The sequence below is a fragment of the Heterodontus francisci genome, chromosome 18 (assembly GCF_036365525.1).
Source record: "Heterodontus francisci isolate sHetFra1 chromosome 18, sHetFra1.hap1, whole genome shotgun sequence".
NCBI classification, from domain to species: domain Eukaryota; kingdom Metazoa; phylum Chordata; class Chondrichthyes; order Heterodontiformes; family Heterodontidae; genus Heterodontus; species Heterodontus francisci.
Window position 1 is genome coordinate 40,215,112 of NC_090388.1, and position 17,123 is coordinate 40,232,234.

General features: G+C 42.2%; 1 protein-coding gene across 1 annotated transcript; it reads right to left on the reverse strand.

The window, feature by feature from the left end:
* Positions 1–2,219: 2,219 nt before the first annotated feature.
* si:dkey-20d21.12 (uncharacterized protein LOC556245 homolog) lies at positions 2,220–16,813 on the reverse strand. The gene is made up of 4 exons (XM_068051243.1): positions 16,681–16,813; positions 13,439–13,528; positions 11,840–11,977; positions 2,220–2,386 (listed from the first exon to the last, which is right to left on the reverse strand). The coding sequence occupies exons 1-4, from the start codon at positions 16,811–16,813 to the stop codon at positions 2,220–2,222; spliced, it is 528 nt and encodes a 175-aa protein (XP_067907344.1).
* Between the last annotated feature and the right edge of the window lie 310 nt (positions 16,814–17,123).

Sequence of the window (17,123 nt, forward strand, 5' to 3'; positions counted from 1 at the left end):
CACAAACAGAAATTAATTAAATTAGATCATTCATTTTAAATTGCTAAATGTTGCCAGGACACCAGTAGAACCTCTTGCTCTTCAAATAGTGCTGGAGAACCTTTTATGTTTACTTAAGAAGGCAGATGGAGCCTTGATTTATCATTTTATCCAAAGGTGACACGTTCAACAGTGCAGCACCCCTCAAAACTGTACTGAAGTGGCACATAGATTTTGCGCTCAAGTCTTTGGAGTGGGACTTGAACCCATAACCTTCTGTCTCAGAGGCCAAGAGGACTACCACTGAACCAAGGCTGACATGTATTTTTAAGAGTAACTTATCTGTAGAAATCTCCCAAATGCATAAAGAAATAGTGAATCACCATTTTGAAAGACAATTTGTCAAAATAAAATCTGACAGATTGGGGAAGAAAATGATTTTGAAATTAGTGAGACAGGTAAAAGGCATACAGGAATGCATAATAATAAAAGCAAAATACTGCGGATGCTGGAAATCTGAAATAAAAACAAGAAATGCTGGAATCACTCAGCAGGTCTGGCAGCATCTGTGGAAAGAGAAGCAGAGTTAACGTTTCGGGTCAGTGACCCTTCAGCGGAATGCATGTTGAGTTGTTGTGGGGAAGTTAGGAGAGTGATCAAAATAGGTTTTGAGAAGGTTTTTAAAGAGGAAGTTAGACGTGTAGAGGCAGAGGAAGTGATGGAGAGGTTGAGCTGGATATCATCAACATACATATGGAAATTGTCTCGATGCTTGCATCAGATGTCACTGAGGAGGAACGTGTATTTAAGGTAGAGAGGAATGGGCTATGAATAGATCACTGGAGAACTCAAGAGGAATGCAGTGCAGTGGCAGGAAGAGAGGTCATTGATGGAGATGCACTGGCTGCTTTCAGTCATGCAGCAGTGGAACCATGTGAGGCCAGTCCCATGGAACTGGACAATGCAGGAGTAACAATGGAAGCATGGTCTGTAGCATTGAACACTGTTTATTTGTGAAAGATGTGGAGGACTATGCAGCACAGATACCATTGCAGGATATGCAATCTGTGACTTTGGCCAGGCCAAGCTTGGTCTGAAGAGATTCAAATGGAACTATGAGGCAACAACATGCTGAAGGTCTTCAGTGAGGCTGCCTGTACTAAGCAAGGACAGTAGAGGTGGTCAGGACATTATATCAGCTAAGATTGCTTCCAAATGAACTTACCTCACTGAATACTCCATAGTACATTCTTGAACTCAGTCTTTGCAGATTGTTATTTCATGCTGATTAGAATAGAAGAAAAAATTGTAGGACGTACTGTCATTACAGGGCATAATATTTAATTAGTGGATTCACTCCTACCTCTTAACAGGAACATAAAAATATCTGCTTTTGAAGCAAGTTAAGCAATTAGGTATAATTTGAAGTGTGTTTATACTGAACATTTTAATACCAAAGTTAATTAATAATTTGATTACTCACATATTGGCAGATTTATCAATTCATAAAATGCATAATACAAAAATGTCACTGTAGAATGATGCAACATAATGAAGTAATGGAGATTTTTTTCTGTAATGCTACATAGTTAATAATCAATTGCATAGTTCCAAGTCAAAAAAAAACATACTTCAACATAAGTAATGTCGATGACTACAAGTTCATATTAATGTGTGTGTCATCACTGTCACAGCAATTGAAAAATGAATGGCTGTTCTGAATTTGACAGATTCCCTTGAGACAGCTTTGATTGCCAGTTTCTCTGAAATATGACAACTTCTACATGCAGCATTGTGAATTAAAGCTTTTTGCAAATTCTTGCTCCATAATTCAATTCAGAGTTTCTTCATCCAGGTCACAGAAGCTAGTCGTTTAGCTGATTCTGGTTAATTAAATAGAACATTTGCAAGTGAATACAATGGCTCACAAATATTGTTGCATTTACTGTAAAGGGTTTGTTATTCATTAATTCTTCTTGTAGGGATCGATATACTGAATGAAATTCAAGTATGCCATAGTGATTGTGCTGCTGGGCTCAGACGTCCTTCCAGCACTACAGCTGGCAACACAAACTCAAACAAGCATTGTTTGAAGCACATTACACCAGCTCAAACAAATATGGTGTGAAGCACATAAGCTCTGAAACACCTTGTGAGATGTTTTAATTTTCATTGGTATCTTTAAAAGATTAACTCTAAATTTATACATAAATGATGCCCTTCCATCATTTTCTTTCTCATCATGGGCTTTGAGTGTTATAGATGGGAGATATTCTAATGACGTCACTGTCATTTAACTCTTTTGATAAATTGAAATGGTCCATCATGAGAATCTTGATTTCGTTGATATTTTTCTCTTCTGCAGCTACCCTTGTTGAAATGTAATGAAGCTGGTTCTCCATTCTCACTGGATAAACAAGGATATTTTTGATATTAAGTTTTTTCCCAAGTATTATTAATTTTAAATCACTTTGACTTGCATTACACAAAATCCAGTCAGTTCCTCAAAATGCATGCATTACGGCACATAATTCTCACCTAAAGTGAGATTATGCTTTGGAATGACACACACGAATATGTCTGTACTTTGGGGATTTCACATTGCAAACTCGGACTAGGGCGAACAAATTTGGAGTCCAGGTCAGAAATGAGCACACGAGCTTCATTCCAATATTGAAATGAGAGCCACACTCATTTCAGAGCAGTTGGCAGAGACACCTTAAAAAAAGGTCTTTACCAATTTAGGGGTGGTACCCAACTCCACTGGCACACCAGGCCTCCTCTGCACTGCTAAATTAGTCATCATTGTGCCCATTTTAGGCCCATAAAACAGGCATAACACGATTAAATTTAGACCTCATGATTTTCAGTTCACAAGCACCTAAGAAATTGCAAAATGAGGTAACCATTCAGGTGATTAATGCAGCTTTTGCTACGATCGTGTGCAATATTCCATATTGCAGATTCTGCACCATTTACATAATAATTATTAGATTGATAATCTCCAACAGACAGGTCTTCAAAGTTTACTAAAGAAAAAAGACTTATGAATATGATTTCTGAGAGATTTGTCTGGGTAATTCATTTAAATAAGTCTCCAATAGTGGAGAAAAGTTTTAGCATGAGACATCATCCAGATCATTACATTAGGAATTGATTAAAAGGCATGCTAGTCACTTTTGGAGAATTTTGGTAAACTTTTAAGTAGTCACTAGCAGATCTCCTATGGCATAGCTTGTGGTAAGTCAAAGGGTTTAGAAGAACAGCAGTGTTATTTTCAGTCATTTTACCAAGGATATTGACAAATCAGCATTGGGAACATCGCAGAAACAGGCAAAAACTAGGAAGGATGCCAGTGGCCTGACAGATGAGGTATCAACATTTAGCAGGATTTTGAAGTAGTGTCCTACAATCTGGAAGCACCAGGAGAGGTCAACAACAGTTCTGGGAACATTAGAAAAGGGATGTTCTAGGAACACCAGAATAGATATTGAGATTTGGCATCAGGAAAAATCCAGGCATTGGGGAGCATTGGGAAAGAAGGTTTCAGAGTTCGGAAGCATAACATGGATCTAGTACCATGGTGCAGGAGAGGGGGCTTCAGATTCCTGGGACATTGGGACCAGTTCTGTGTTAGGGTGGCCTGTTCAAGGTGGATGAGTTGTACCTGAACAGAGCTGGGACCAATATCCTTGCAGGCAGGTTAACTAGTGCTGTGCGGGAGGGTTTAAACTAATTCAGCAGGGGGATGGGCACTAAAATGTAGCCCTAAAAAGTAGAAAAAAGGGAAACAAAGGAGTGGGAGAGACAGAGCATGTGATATAGTGATAATAACTGAGACCTGGCTCAAAAAAAGGAGAGAATTGGATGTTTAATATTTCTGGGTGCAGGTTATACAGGAAAGGTAGGGTAGGAAAAAAGGAAGAAAGGTAGCAGTGTTGATTAAGGACAATATTACAGTGATAGAAAAAGAGAATGCCCCTTACGAGTCTAAGACAGAGCCTAATTGGTTGAAGTGAAGAAATAATAGAGTTGTTAATACACGACTTGTGTATTTTTAAGGCCATCAGATAGTGGGAAAGAGATAGCAGAGCAAAATTGCAAAGAAATTAATGAGAGGTGCATCAAATATAGAGTGGTGATGATAGAGTCTATAACTACCCCAATATTGAATGGGGCAGTGATTATATGTTAAGGACAGAGAAGAGGAGGAATTTCTGAAGTGTATTCAGGAGAATTTTCAGTATGTTTCTTGCCCAATGAGGAAGGAGGCATTTTTGGATCTGGTCCTGGGGAATGAAATTGTCAAGTGGAGAGTGTCATAGTTGGGACGCATCTCAGGAATAGTGATCATAATATCGTTAGGTTTAAATTAATTATGGAGAAGGACAAGGAGCAATCTAAAATAAAAATACTTAGCTGGTGGAGGGCTAATTTCAGTGAATTGAGGAGGAATCTGGCTTGGGAACATTGGAATCAAAATCCAGCAGGCAGAAATATAATGGAACAATGGGCAGCTTTTAAAGAGGAGCTGGTTTGGGTACAGTCTAGGTACATTCCCACTTGGAGGAAAGGGAGGGCAACCAAAACCAGAGCTCCCTAGATTACCGAGATAGGGAGGGGAGAGGCCAAGGCTGAGAATTTTAAATCTGAGGCACTGTTTAACCAGGAGCTAATTTAGATCAGCGATCACAAGGGAGATGGTGAGCAGGACTTAGTGCAAGTTTGCGGAGGGTAGAACTAGGGAGGTTGGTCTGCAGTATGTTGGAATAATCAAGTCTAGAGGTAAAAAAATGCATGGATGAGGGTTTCAGCATCAGAGAGGCTGTGGCAAGGGCGAAGCCGGACGATGTTACAGAAGTGGAAATAGGTCTTAGTGATGGTGCGGACATGTGGTAGGAAGCTCATCTTGGGGTCACATATAACACCAAAGTTTCAAACAGTCTGGTTCAGCATCAGATAGTTGGCAGGGAGAGGGATGGATTCAGTAGCAAGGGAAAAGTGTCTGGAGTAGGGACCGAAGACAATGGCTTCTGTCTCCCCAACATTTAGTTGGAGGAAGGTTCTGCTTATCCAGTACTGGATGTCAGATAAGCAGTCTGACAGTTTAGAGACAGTGGAGGAGTCAAGAGAGGTGCAGTGAGGTACAACTGCGTATCGTCAGCATACATGTGGAAACTAATGCTGTGTTTTCTGATGATGTTGTTGAAGGGCAGCATGAGAAATAGGAGGGGGCCAAGGATAGATTTTTGGGGGATATCAGAAATAATGCATTACGAACAGGAAGAGAAGCAATTGCAGATGATTCTCAGGCTATGACTGAATAGATAAGAATGGAACCAGGCGAGTGCAGTCCTACCCAGCCAGATGACACAGCTAAACACAGGAAAGCAAACAAGTCAGAGGGAATACAGCGGAATTAAGTTTCAAGGGAGTAAGACCAGGATGGATGGTCTCTACTTCAATGCCAGGAGTATTACAGGTAAAACGGATGAGTTAAGGGCAAGGATTGACACGTGGAATTGTGATATAGTAACCATCACAGAGACATGGTTGAGGGAGGGGCAGGATTGGCAGCTCAATATCCCAGGATATAGAATCTTCAGGTGAGACAGAGGAGGGGTTAAAAGAGGAGGGGGCATTTCAATATTAGTTAAGGAGTCAGTTACTGCAGTAAGGAGAAATGATATCTTGGAGGGGGCATCAAATGAAGCTTTATGGGTAGAGTTTAGGAATAAAAAAGGGACAGCCACATTGCTAGGTGTTTATTATAGACCCCCAGATAGTCAGCGGGAAATTGAGGAGCAAATATGTGCGCAATTCGCAGAGGTGTGTAAAAATAATAATAGGGTAATTATATTAGGTGATCTCAACTTTCCCAACATTAATTGGGATAGTCATCGTGTTAAGGGCTTAGATGGAGTGGAGTTCTTAAAATGTATACAGGAGAACTTTTTAGCTCAATATGTAGAGGATCCAACAAGGGAGGGTGCAGTGCTGGACCTAATTCTGGGGAATGAAGCCGGGCAGGTGGTTGATGTGTTGGTGGGGGTGCATTGTGGTGATAGCGACCACAACATGGTACAATTTAAGCTTGTTATGGAGAAAGAAATAGACAAGTTTCAAAAAAAGGTTTTGGATTGGGGGAGAGGGAATTTTAGTAAAATAAGGCAGGATCTGGCCAAGGTAGACTGGAACGAGTTACCTGTCGGAAAATCTACAGAAGAGCAGTGGGGGGCATTCAAAAAGGAAATGGGGAGGGTACAGGCCCAACATGTTCCCTCTAGGGTAATAGGTAGGAGCATAAAGCCCAGAGAACCATGTATGACCAGAAACATTCAGGGTACGATGAGAAGGAAAAGAGAGGCTTTTAGCAAATACAAGGAGAGCAAATCAATGGAAGCATTAGTGGAGTACAGAAAGTGTAGGATGGAGCTTAAGAAAGCAATTAGGAGAGCAAAGAGGGGATATGAGAAAGCTCTGGTTGGGAAAAGTAGGGAAAATCCCAAGATATTCTATAAGTATATCAATGGGAAGAGGATAACCAGGGAGAGTAGGACCCATTCGGGACCAAGGCGGAAATCTGTGGGTGGAGCCAAAGGACATTGGTAGGGCGTTGAACGAATACTTCACATCTGTCTTCACCCAAGAGTATGAGGATGACGATATGGAACTCAGAGAGAGAGACTGTGAGGTTCTTGAGCAAACTGTCATAGGGAGTGACAAGGTATTCGAGGTTTTGACAGGCTTAAGAGTGGACAAATCTCCAGGTCCGGATAATTTGTGGCCCAGGATGCTGTGGGAGGCGAGGGTGGAGATTGCAGGGGCTCTGACCCAAATTTTTAATTCCTCTCTGGCCATGGGGGAGGTGTCAGAGGACTGGAGAACAGCTAATGTGGTCCCACTATTTAAGAAAGGTTTTAGAGATAAGCCAGAGAACTACAGACCAGTGAGTCTCACGTCAGTGGTAGGGAAACTATTGGAGAAAATTCTGAAGGAGAGAATCTATCTCCATTTGGAGAGGCAAACTTTGATTAGGAATATTCAGCATGGCTTTGTCAGAAGGAGGTCATGCCTAACAAATTTGATTGAATTTTTTGAGCATGTGACCAGGTATGTAGATGAGGGTAATGCAGTTGATGTGGAACAAAGAACAGTACACCATAGGAACAGGCCATTCGGCCCTCCAAGCCTGCGCCGATCTTGATGCCTGTCTAAACTAAAACCTTCTGCACTTCCAGGGACCGTATCCGTCTATTCCCATCCTATTCATGTATTTGTCAAGATGCCTCTCAAACGTCGCTATCGTACCTGCTTCCACCACCTCCCCCGGCAGCAAGTTCCAGGCACTCACCACCCTCTGTGTAAAGAACTTGCCTCACACATTCCCTCTAAACTTTGCCCCTCGCACCTTAAACCTATGTCCCCTAGTAACTGACTCTTCCACCCTGGGAAAAAGCTTATGACTATCCACTCTGTCCATGCCACTCATAACTTTGTAAACCTCTATCATGTCACCCCTCCACCTCCGTCGTTCCAGTGAAAACAATCCGAGTTTATCCAACCACTCCTCATAGCTAATGCCCTCCAGACCAGGCAACATCCTGGTAAACCTCTTCTGTACCCTCTCCAAAGCCTCCACGTCCTTCTGGTAGTGTGGCGACCAGAATTGCACGCAATATTCTAAGTGTGGCCTAACTAAGGTGCAGTACAGCTGTAGCATGACTTGCCAATTTTTATACTCTATGCCCCGACCGATGAAGGCAAGCATGCTGTATGCCTTCTTGACTACCTTATCCACCTGCGTTGCCACTTTCAGTGACCTGTGGACCTGTATGCCCAGATCTCTCTGCCTGTCAATACTAAGGGTTCTGCCATTTACTGTATACTTCCCACCTGTATTAGATGTAGTTTACATGGATTTCAGCAAAGCCTTTGACAAGGTCCCACATGGGAGACTTATCAAGAAAGCACATGGGATACAGGGTAACTTGATAAGGTGGATTCAAAATTGGCTTAGCTGTAGGAGACAGAGTGATGACAGACGGCTGTTTTAGTGACTGGAAGCCAGTGTCCAGTGGCGTACCACAGGGATCTGTGCTGGGTCCCCTATTGTTTGTCATTTATATAAACGACATAGATGACTATGTGGGGGGTAGGATCAGTAAGTTCGCGGATGACACAAAGATTGGCCGAGTGGTTAACAGTGAGGTTGAATGTCTTGGGTTACAAGAAGATATAGACGGGATGGTCAAATGGGCAGAAAAGTGGCAGATGGAATTTAACCCTGAAAAGTGTGAGGTGAGACACTTTGGAAGGAATAATGTGACACGAAAGTATTCAATGAATGGCCTGACACTGGGAAGTTCCGAGGAACAAAGGGATCTTGGCGTGTTTGTCCATAGATCTCTGAAGGCAGAAGGGCAGGTTAATATGGTGGTGAAAAAGGTATATGGGATATTTGCCTTTATCAATCGAGGCATAAATTACAAAAGCAGGGAGGTCATGTTGGAGTTGTACAGAACTTTGGTAAGGCCACAGCTGGGGTACTGTGTGCAATTCTGGTCGCCACATTATAGGAAGAAGGTGATTGCACTGGAGGGGGTGCAGAGGCGATTCACCAGGATGTTGCCTGGGATGGAACATTTAAGCTATGACGAGAGGTTGGATAGGCTTGGGTTGTTTTCGCTGGAGCAGAGAAGACAGAGGGGTGACCTGATCGAGGTGTACAAGATTATGAGGGGCATGGACAGGGTGGATAGGGAGCGGCTGTTCCCCTTAGTTGAAGGGTCAGTTACGAGGGGACACAAGTTTAAGGTGAGGGGCAGGAGGTTTAAGGAGGATTTGAGGAAGAACCTTTTTACCCAGAGGGTGGTGATGGTCTGGAATGCCCTGCCTGGGAGGGTGGTAGAGGCAGGTTGCCTCACATCCTTTAAAAAGTACCTGGACGAGCACTTGGCACGTCATAACATTCAAGGCTATGGGCCAAGTGCTGGCAAATGGGATTAGGTAGACAGGTCAGGTGTCTTTAATGCATCGGTGCAGACTTGATGAGCCGAAGGGTCTCTTCTGCACTGTATTATTCTGTGATTCTGTGACAGTGGAGAGGCATTGGAGCAGAATTTTGTGGTCAACCATGTCAAAGGCTGCAGACAGGTCAAGAAAGACAAGGAGGGATAGTTTTCATAGGATGTCATTTGTGACATTGGTAAGAGTGGTTTTGGTAATAAGACAGGGGCAGAAACCCGACTGGAGGGATTTGAATATGAACTTCTGAGAAAGATGGATTTGGGAGGCAACAACACGTTCAAGGACTTTGGAGAAGAATGGGAGGTTAGAGATGGGATGGAGGGGTCAAGGGTTGTTTTTCTTTTTTGAGGAGAGGGGTGATGTCGGCACATTTGAAGGAGAGGGGAACAGTATCTGTGGAGAGAGAAGTGTTAACAAGATCAGCAGTTTAGTATGAATGGGGTCCAAACAGCAAGAGGTGGGTCTCATTGACAAGATGAGCTCAGAGAGGGCGTGAGGGGAGATAGGAGATAAAGTGGAGAAAGTTGCAAATTCAGGCTTCGGACACGGGGGAACCTTAGAGTGGTTTGTCCTGGGTGGCTAGCGGAAGGGTGGGAAGCAGCAAAGGCAGCTGATCGGATGGTCTCAATCTTTGTAACATAAAAGTCCATGAGCTCCTCACACTTACTGTTGGAGGTGAGTGTGGAAGAGGCTTGGAAGGGTGCTTTAAGAATATGGTTTGTGTAGAAAAGAGAAGCTGGATGTTATCTTTGCTTTCCCCGATGTTTTTTGAATAATGGACGGTTTTAGCGATAGATAATGCTTTATGTGACTGAGCCAGATCTGGTGATAAATGATTAAGCTAATTGTCTGCTAAAGATGTTCAAATCTACATCCCTTAAACTTAAGGGACTCACAATGGAGGGGTATACTGGGGGAACAGCTCGGATGATACGAAACTTGGAACAATTGTGAACTGTGAGGAGGATAGTGTAGAACTTCAAAAGGACATAGACAAGTTAGTGGAATGGGCAGACAAGTGGCAGATGAAGTTCAATGTGGAGAAATGTGAAGTCATTAATTTTGGTACAAAGAACATGGAAAGACAATGCAACATAAAGTGTATAACTGTAAAGGGGATGCAAGAGCAGAGCGACGTGGGGGTATATGTGCATAAGTCATTGAAGGTGGTAGGACAGGTTGAGAGAGTAGTTAATAAAGCATACAGTATCCTCAGCTTTATTAACAGGGGCAAGGAGGTGATGTTAAACTGGTATAAGATGCTAGCTGGGCTCAGCTGGAGTATTGCGTCCGGTTCTGGGCACTGCACTTTAGGAAAGATGTGAAGGCCTTGGAGAGAGTGCAGAAAAGATTCATGAGAATGATTCCAGGGATGAGGAACTTCAGGTATGAAGACAGATTGGAGAAGTTGGGACTATTTTCCTTGAAGAAGAGAAGGCTGAGAGGAGATTTAATAGAGGTATCCAAAATCATTAGACAGAGTAAAGAAACAGAAACTGTTTCCAGTGGCTGAAAGGTCAAAAATGAGAGGACATGGATTTAAGGTGATTGGCAAAAAAAAACAGAGGCAACATGAAAAAAAACTTTTTTATGGAACGAGTGCTTAGGATTTGGAATCCATTGCCTGATAGAGTGGTGGATTAAGATTCAATAGTAGTCTTTAAATGGGAATTGGAGAAATACTTGAAGAAAAAATAATTGCAGAGATATGTGGAAAGAACAGGGAGTGGGACCATGTGGATTTCACTTCAAAAGTGTCAAATGGTCTCTTCATGCATGTACTGTTCTATGATTCTATGAGTGTAATCTAGGATGAGCACTGAGAGTGATTCTTGATTTCTGAAAGTAGGGGAGATGTCTAGGGAGTGGGGTTTCTGGGTTCAAGCAGGACTGAGCAGGGGTTCTGGGGTGTGAAGAGGTCAGAGTTTGGCAATATTAGAGATTTCTAGAATCTAGCAGTATGGGAAGGAAATGGTAAAGTAAACTCAAATTCAATCTGAACTGGATTAAATGTATTGACATCCAGACTAGGCTAATACCTGGGTTAAAAAGATGGGGCTTGTGAGAAGCAGAGCATAGGTGTGCATCTGAAACAGCAGAGAGTAAGAGACAGAAGTGTTGGGAGTGAGAGGCACTTTTCTAATGTAAAAATTAAGAAAACTGGCAGAAAGTAATTATTATTCAATTTTGAAGTCCAAAACTTACATTTAAAACTTAAAATTGGAAGTTTACACTCCACTTCCCTGCTCGGAAATTCACTCAAAGAAAAATCAAGCTGACAGCCGGTCGGTTAGGGATAGATCAGAAATCTGTTCCACAGTCAGTAGGAGAAGTTTACAGAAGCGATTTCCATTAGAACATCACTTTATTAAGTCAAATATATTCCAATTTTAAAAAGGGAGATGACAAACTGCTTAGCAAGCCAGCCACTCAGCCTTGGGCAAGAGCAGTCAAAAGGCAGCTAAGCACAAGTCAGATGTCTGAAGCCAATGAGAAATATTGACACTTCCCATCCTGCAGAAATGGAGCGATAGCACCCTGATAATGATGGGGAAAAACTGACAGCCCCTTTCTAGCCATCGACATAGACAGTCCAGCTAATTTAGATACTTAAACCAGAGTCCCATGACATCAATAGGACTCTGATGTTATTTCAGAACATAACTGGGCGGAGCTTGTGACATGAAAACTTCATCTTAGTATCAGCTGGTGGTCCAGACAAAGAAGTACGTTTTTATTTATTATTCTGGGGCCAGGAGGAGCTTAAAGAGGCAACTGACGCCACCAAACCTACAGTATCTACAGTAGACCCAAAATTTGTAACACTCACCGATAAAAACGATAGCAAGAGCGGCAAGTACAAAGCTAATCAGCAGAAGTACGATTACTGCAGCAAGTAATAACATTTTCTTCACCTTCCAAAAGCAAGCAGGAGGATTATTTTCTGGAGATTTAATTGTTGCTGGATCTGAAAAAATAAAATCACATTTTATTGAAATTAAAATATTAACTGAGAATTGATAATATGCAAATATGTCTTTTTGCCCCCCTCCCCACTTAAAAAATTGTATTTTCCTCCTTTTTAATGTCTCGAGTGCCCATGGTCAGCCGATAAGGAAGGCAAAAACCCATAGACAACTATTCATCCTGCTCAGCAAACAACTAGTAGGACAGTAGCCTGGAATGACTTTAACCTTCATTATCCCTCTCCACATCAGGAAGGAACTGGCTCCCCCTCCCTTTATCAACCACTCAATGACAGGACTTAACACACTGGGGGACTGACTCGCAGGAATCTGTGTTTTGCCAGTCTATGTATGCCAATGCATGTTATTGTACCAACTTGTGGCACCACCAGACTAGAGATTTATCATAAAGGTTTTTAACCATGCAACATTGAATGTATGCAAGAAAGGTCACCCAATTACTACTTTCATTATCCTTGTCACATTTTATTAGCATCCAAATTAATTTTAGGAATTGAGTAAAATGTCAAGGAATCTGCTTTCTCTATAGTGGAAGTTAAGGGTGTGCAAAACGGGAGTGGTGGATCAGCCACCATTTTACACACCACCTGATTTTCATCTTCATTGTCTTCAATGATGCACTACCACCTATTTTCCACCCAAATAGTTTCAGAATTACATTTAATACTATCATTCAAGCCCTCATAGTCCTTAAGAACATAAGAAAGCATAAAGAAAGAAGACCATTTAACCCACAGATTATTCTCCTTACACCAGACAAAATACCGTTCACACCACCATGGATGCTCCCCAACATACTTGATCCCCTGAGAGGGTTGAACAATCAATAAAATCTACAAAAACATAAAACTGTGAAATTTCTCCCAACACTGAATGTAATTGAATGAAAACTCCAGGATACAAATTTAACATTATAACCAATATAATTCAACTCCTGACTGGGTGCTTTAGAACAGATGACATTTACCATCAGAGAGCTGACTGCTTGGTGAATACACTGTGCACAATAGAATAGTTTAGTTATGGTACTTTAGCATTAAATGATAGACTATTTTTCATATCTACCATAAATATGTGCTTGACTTTACCTGGAATTCATATTTTATATATGCTTGTTAGTTTATTAGTCTATGGTTATTTATTATTTGCAGCTAGATTTATATGGATCATAAGTGTTACAATAAATATTTACAAGGTACAGCAGTTTGATAAATAGAAGTTTTACTAATACAGCCAGGGAATGCTGCTCTGAGTCTAAGGATTAGGCATGTTGTGAGGGGCTGTAAAAACAGTTCTGCATTTGGAACAGATGTATTCAATTATCGGTTTCGGAAATTATTTCATCCCTTCTGAAACAATGACCTATCCATAACCAATATACAGAAGTTGCAGCTTATTATTTTTTAAACTCTTTTTGCCCATTCTGACTCTGTGCCTCATACCAGCTTCAGGTTCCTTCTTTCCATTATCTTTCAATAATTCCTTTGTGGGTGCTTCAGTTTCTTCAGCAACACTGTCACATTCTGCTGAATCTAGGAGAGATTTATACAGCAATAACTTGACACGAAACAGTGTGTTTAAATTACGATGCTACTGGGTCATTTCAATAATTTCCAGTGAATCATTATGTCATTACTAAAAATAATAAACTAATTAATTCATTGCTTTTGTTGTCCCCTGATGTACTGTACGGCACCTCTGGATTTTCAGATTAAAACATTCAAAAGGAATTCGTACATTTGATGCATCACAGTTACTGGATATATTGATGCCTGAGACATTATCAACTGTCTTACAGCAGTGGGTTTTTTCTACATACACAATGCAAGGACAATTGTGAAAGAAACATATGTTACATGGTGGTTAGTGGGACCAAAGAAAGACACAGTGGTGCAGTGGTTAGCACCGCAGCCTCACAGCTCCAGGGACCTGGGTTCAATTCTGGGTACTGCCTGTGCGGAGTCTGCAAGTTCTGCCTGTAACCGCGTGGGTTTTTGCCGGGTGCTCCGGTTTCCTCCCACAGCCAAAGACTTGCAGGTGATAGGTAAATTGGCCATTGTAAATTGCCCCTAGTGGTGGTAGGGAATATGGGATTGCTGCAGGGTTAGTATAAATGGGTGGTTGTTGGTCGGCACAGACTCGGTGGGCTGAAGGGCCTGTTTCAGTGCTGTATCTCTAAAATAAAATAAAAATGTAGAAATTGTTGTACTGGCTGAGACTTTTGATACTGGTTCTGTTTATTTGTCAGATAATGATACCATGGAGAAGTGTTACACCAGCTTCGGGGAGTGAAGTGGTGACAGCCTCCTGGAGGGTAATAGGGCCAATGAAGGTATCTTTGGGAAAGAAACTAAAGCATTGGTAAGTAAGTTGCACCTTCTTTAAGGGAAATGGTTGCAGGACACTGAGAATATTGGGTAGTATTTCAGGGACCTTCAGTTAGGTAGTTGCAATGTTGGTGTGGGAAGTGGAACTTTGTGAAGGATAGCATCAGTTTCAAGGGCAGCACCAGGGACGGAATATAAGGCTTGATGATAAGATCAGTTCTAACTGTATGCATTGGAGGATACCACATACTGAACAAAATAGTTGCAGTTCCTTTATCATTTGTGCAAGGACACAACTATTTCATTAAGCATCTCATGTTATTTTTGATTGAGTTATTTAGCAGGATCATGTTTATTTTATTTCTCTACTTTTTCTGCCTCTTTCTCCCCTCTTTTCCTGAAGTTAGCAACTCTTATTGATACATGATTGCACAGGCAATAGCAGTCCTCCAGTTCCTTGCCTACGTGGCCATCCTTTATATAAACCCAAATAATGAATGTCGGCAGGCTAGTTGACTATGTTGGCATTGCAAATCAGTCTGATCCAGTTCTCACTTAATGTCCACATATCCAAACTCAGCTGGATAATTCAATTGGAAACTTGCGCTGATTTATTTTCCTGTGTAGACAAGCAGCGGAGAACAGTTGTAGTACCCTCACCACTGACCTGGTTGAGATAAGCTAACTCAGTATTGACTAGTCAGCCCATTTTTAATATCAATTATTTATCAAGAGATCACTTAGAGGGAAGGTTTTTTCCTCTATGCATTGTATTTGGTATAATTTCACTACAGCTTTGAAAATGCAAGGTAAGGGCTTGAAAATAGATTATATACATAACTGTAAAAATTTCTAACTATGGCCAAAATTTTACGCCACCCTGATGAGTGGGATGGTGGTGGGGATGGGGGAGGGGGGGGGGGTGGGTGACATAAAATGGAGCGGGAGGCACCGGGAGGCCTGCCCGACCCGCTCCCGCATCTGCCGCCACTTTACGCAGGGTGGCGGCAGCGGTGAAAAATAACCCGCCCACCCCAGGCCAATCAAGGCCCTTAATTCATTGCTTTTGTTGTCCCCTGATGTACTGTACAGCACCTCTGGATTTTCAGATTAAAACATTCAAAAGGAATTCGTACATTTGATGCATCACAGTTACTGGATATATTGATGCCTGAGACATTATCTTACAGCAGTGGTTTTTTTCTACATACACAATGCAAGGACAATTGTGAAAGAAACATATGTTACATGGTGGTTAGTGGGACCAAAGAAAGACACAGTGGTGCAGTGGTTAGCACCGCAGCCTCACAGCTCCAGGGACCCGGGTTCAAGTGGCCACTTATGGGCCTTCGCCTGCCTCCACGCGAATATTACGTATGGCAAGCTGGCGTCCTGGAACCAGGAGAAGCCGCCTATCGAGAGTAGGCGGCTTCCGAGCATCCCGGGGTGGCCCTCATGGTCGGCACACTGTGCCTGATGGAGGGCCGCCCCCGCTACCCCAATCACCCCCTAGACCTAACACGCCCCACCCCCTACCCCCCAATCAAGCACCCTTGCCTCGCCGGGGCCTGACCGATTACCCCCAGCGAGGCAACCAAAACTTCCCTTCCTTCACGACTCCCAAGCATCTTGTCTTCATGCTGGGCTGCAGTCCCAGCAGTGGCCACTGCTTCCGGTGGCGCTACTGGGACAGATAGCTGCCGGCCCACTGATTGGCCGGCAACTCTATTAGGCGGGACTTCCTACCTCAAGTGGGTGGAAGTCCCATCTCACACCAATTGAAGCCTGGGGACCCGCAAAATACGGGTCGGATCCCCAGGCGAGGCGGATACAGGTTCGCCACTGACTTTTCAGTCGGTGGCCGGCTCCCGTCCGCCTAAGGTAAAACTCCAGACTATCGTCAAGAAAACAAAAGACTTGCATTTATGTTGCACCTTTCATGATCTCAAGATGTCCCAAAGTGCTTTATAGCCAATAAAGTATCAAAGTGTAGTCAACGTAAGCAACCAATTTGTGCACTGCAAGGTTCCACAAAAATCAATGTGATACATAACCATATAAACTGTTTTAACGATTTTAGTTGAGGGATCAACATTGGCCAGGACACCAGGAAGAATTCCCCTGCTCTTCTTTGAATAGTACAATCGGTTCTTTTACATCTATCTGAAAGGATATGTCTCATCTGAAAGGCAGCACTCCTTCAGTACTGCACTGGAGCGTCAGCCTAGATTTTTGCTCAAGTCTCTGAAGTCAGACTTAAACTATAATGTTCTGACTCAGGCGAGAGTGCTATCCACTGAGCTTACACCAGGCAGCTGGAAAATACAGTTAAAATGTTATTTTGCAGTAATACTTACTTGAAGATGGGTCACAGGGGTCTTCACAAGTATTTGCCCTGTGCAAATTATTTATCGAATCAACCACATAGAGTTTGCTTTCACCATCCAAGTCAAAAAGGTTTAAATCCTTGAAACTGTTCTGCATTTTCATCTGACAGAAAAAGGAAGTTTTGTAGCAATCTAAAGTATAAATCTGTAGTAGTTTACCCTTGATACACAGGATTCTATTACACAAATGGATTATTTTTAGACTATTTCAATATGCATATTGCTTCTGACTTGTTGAAACATTCTTCCAATTCGCAAAAATAAGATTGAGAAGGGCATTCAAGGCTCTTAAAAAATTGATAATGTGTGTAACCAGACTATTCATCCTGAACTGAAGTGTAAAAGTAGCAAACATCAAGCACAAGTGGAGATCAGAACAGTTGTGTTCTCAACTAAGAGATACATGCAATAGA

Bases quoted from the DNA above. Each gene is read 5' to 3' on its own strand.
- si:dkey-20d21.12 (XM_068051243.1), bottom strand. From the start codon at position 16,813: ATGAAAATGCAGAACAGTTTCAAGGATTTAAACCTTTTTGACTTGGAT. The intron at 11,978-13,438 runs GTATGAGGCACA...TTATTTTTTCAG, and splicing joins AAAGAAGGAACCTGAAGCTG to ATCCAGCAACAATTAAATCT. The intron at 2,387-11,839 runs GTGAGTGTTACA...TTGTTTATCCAG, and splicing joins TCTTGCTATCGTTTTTATCG to TGAGAATGGAGAACCAGCTT.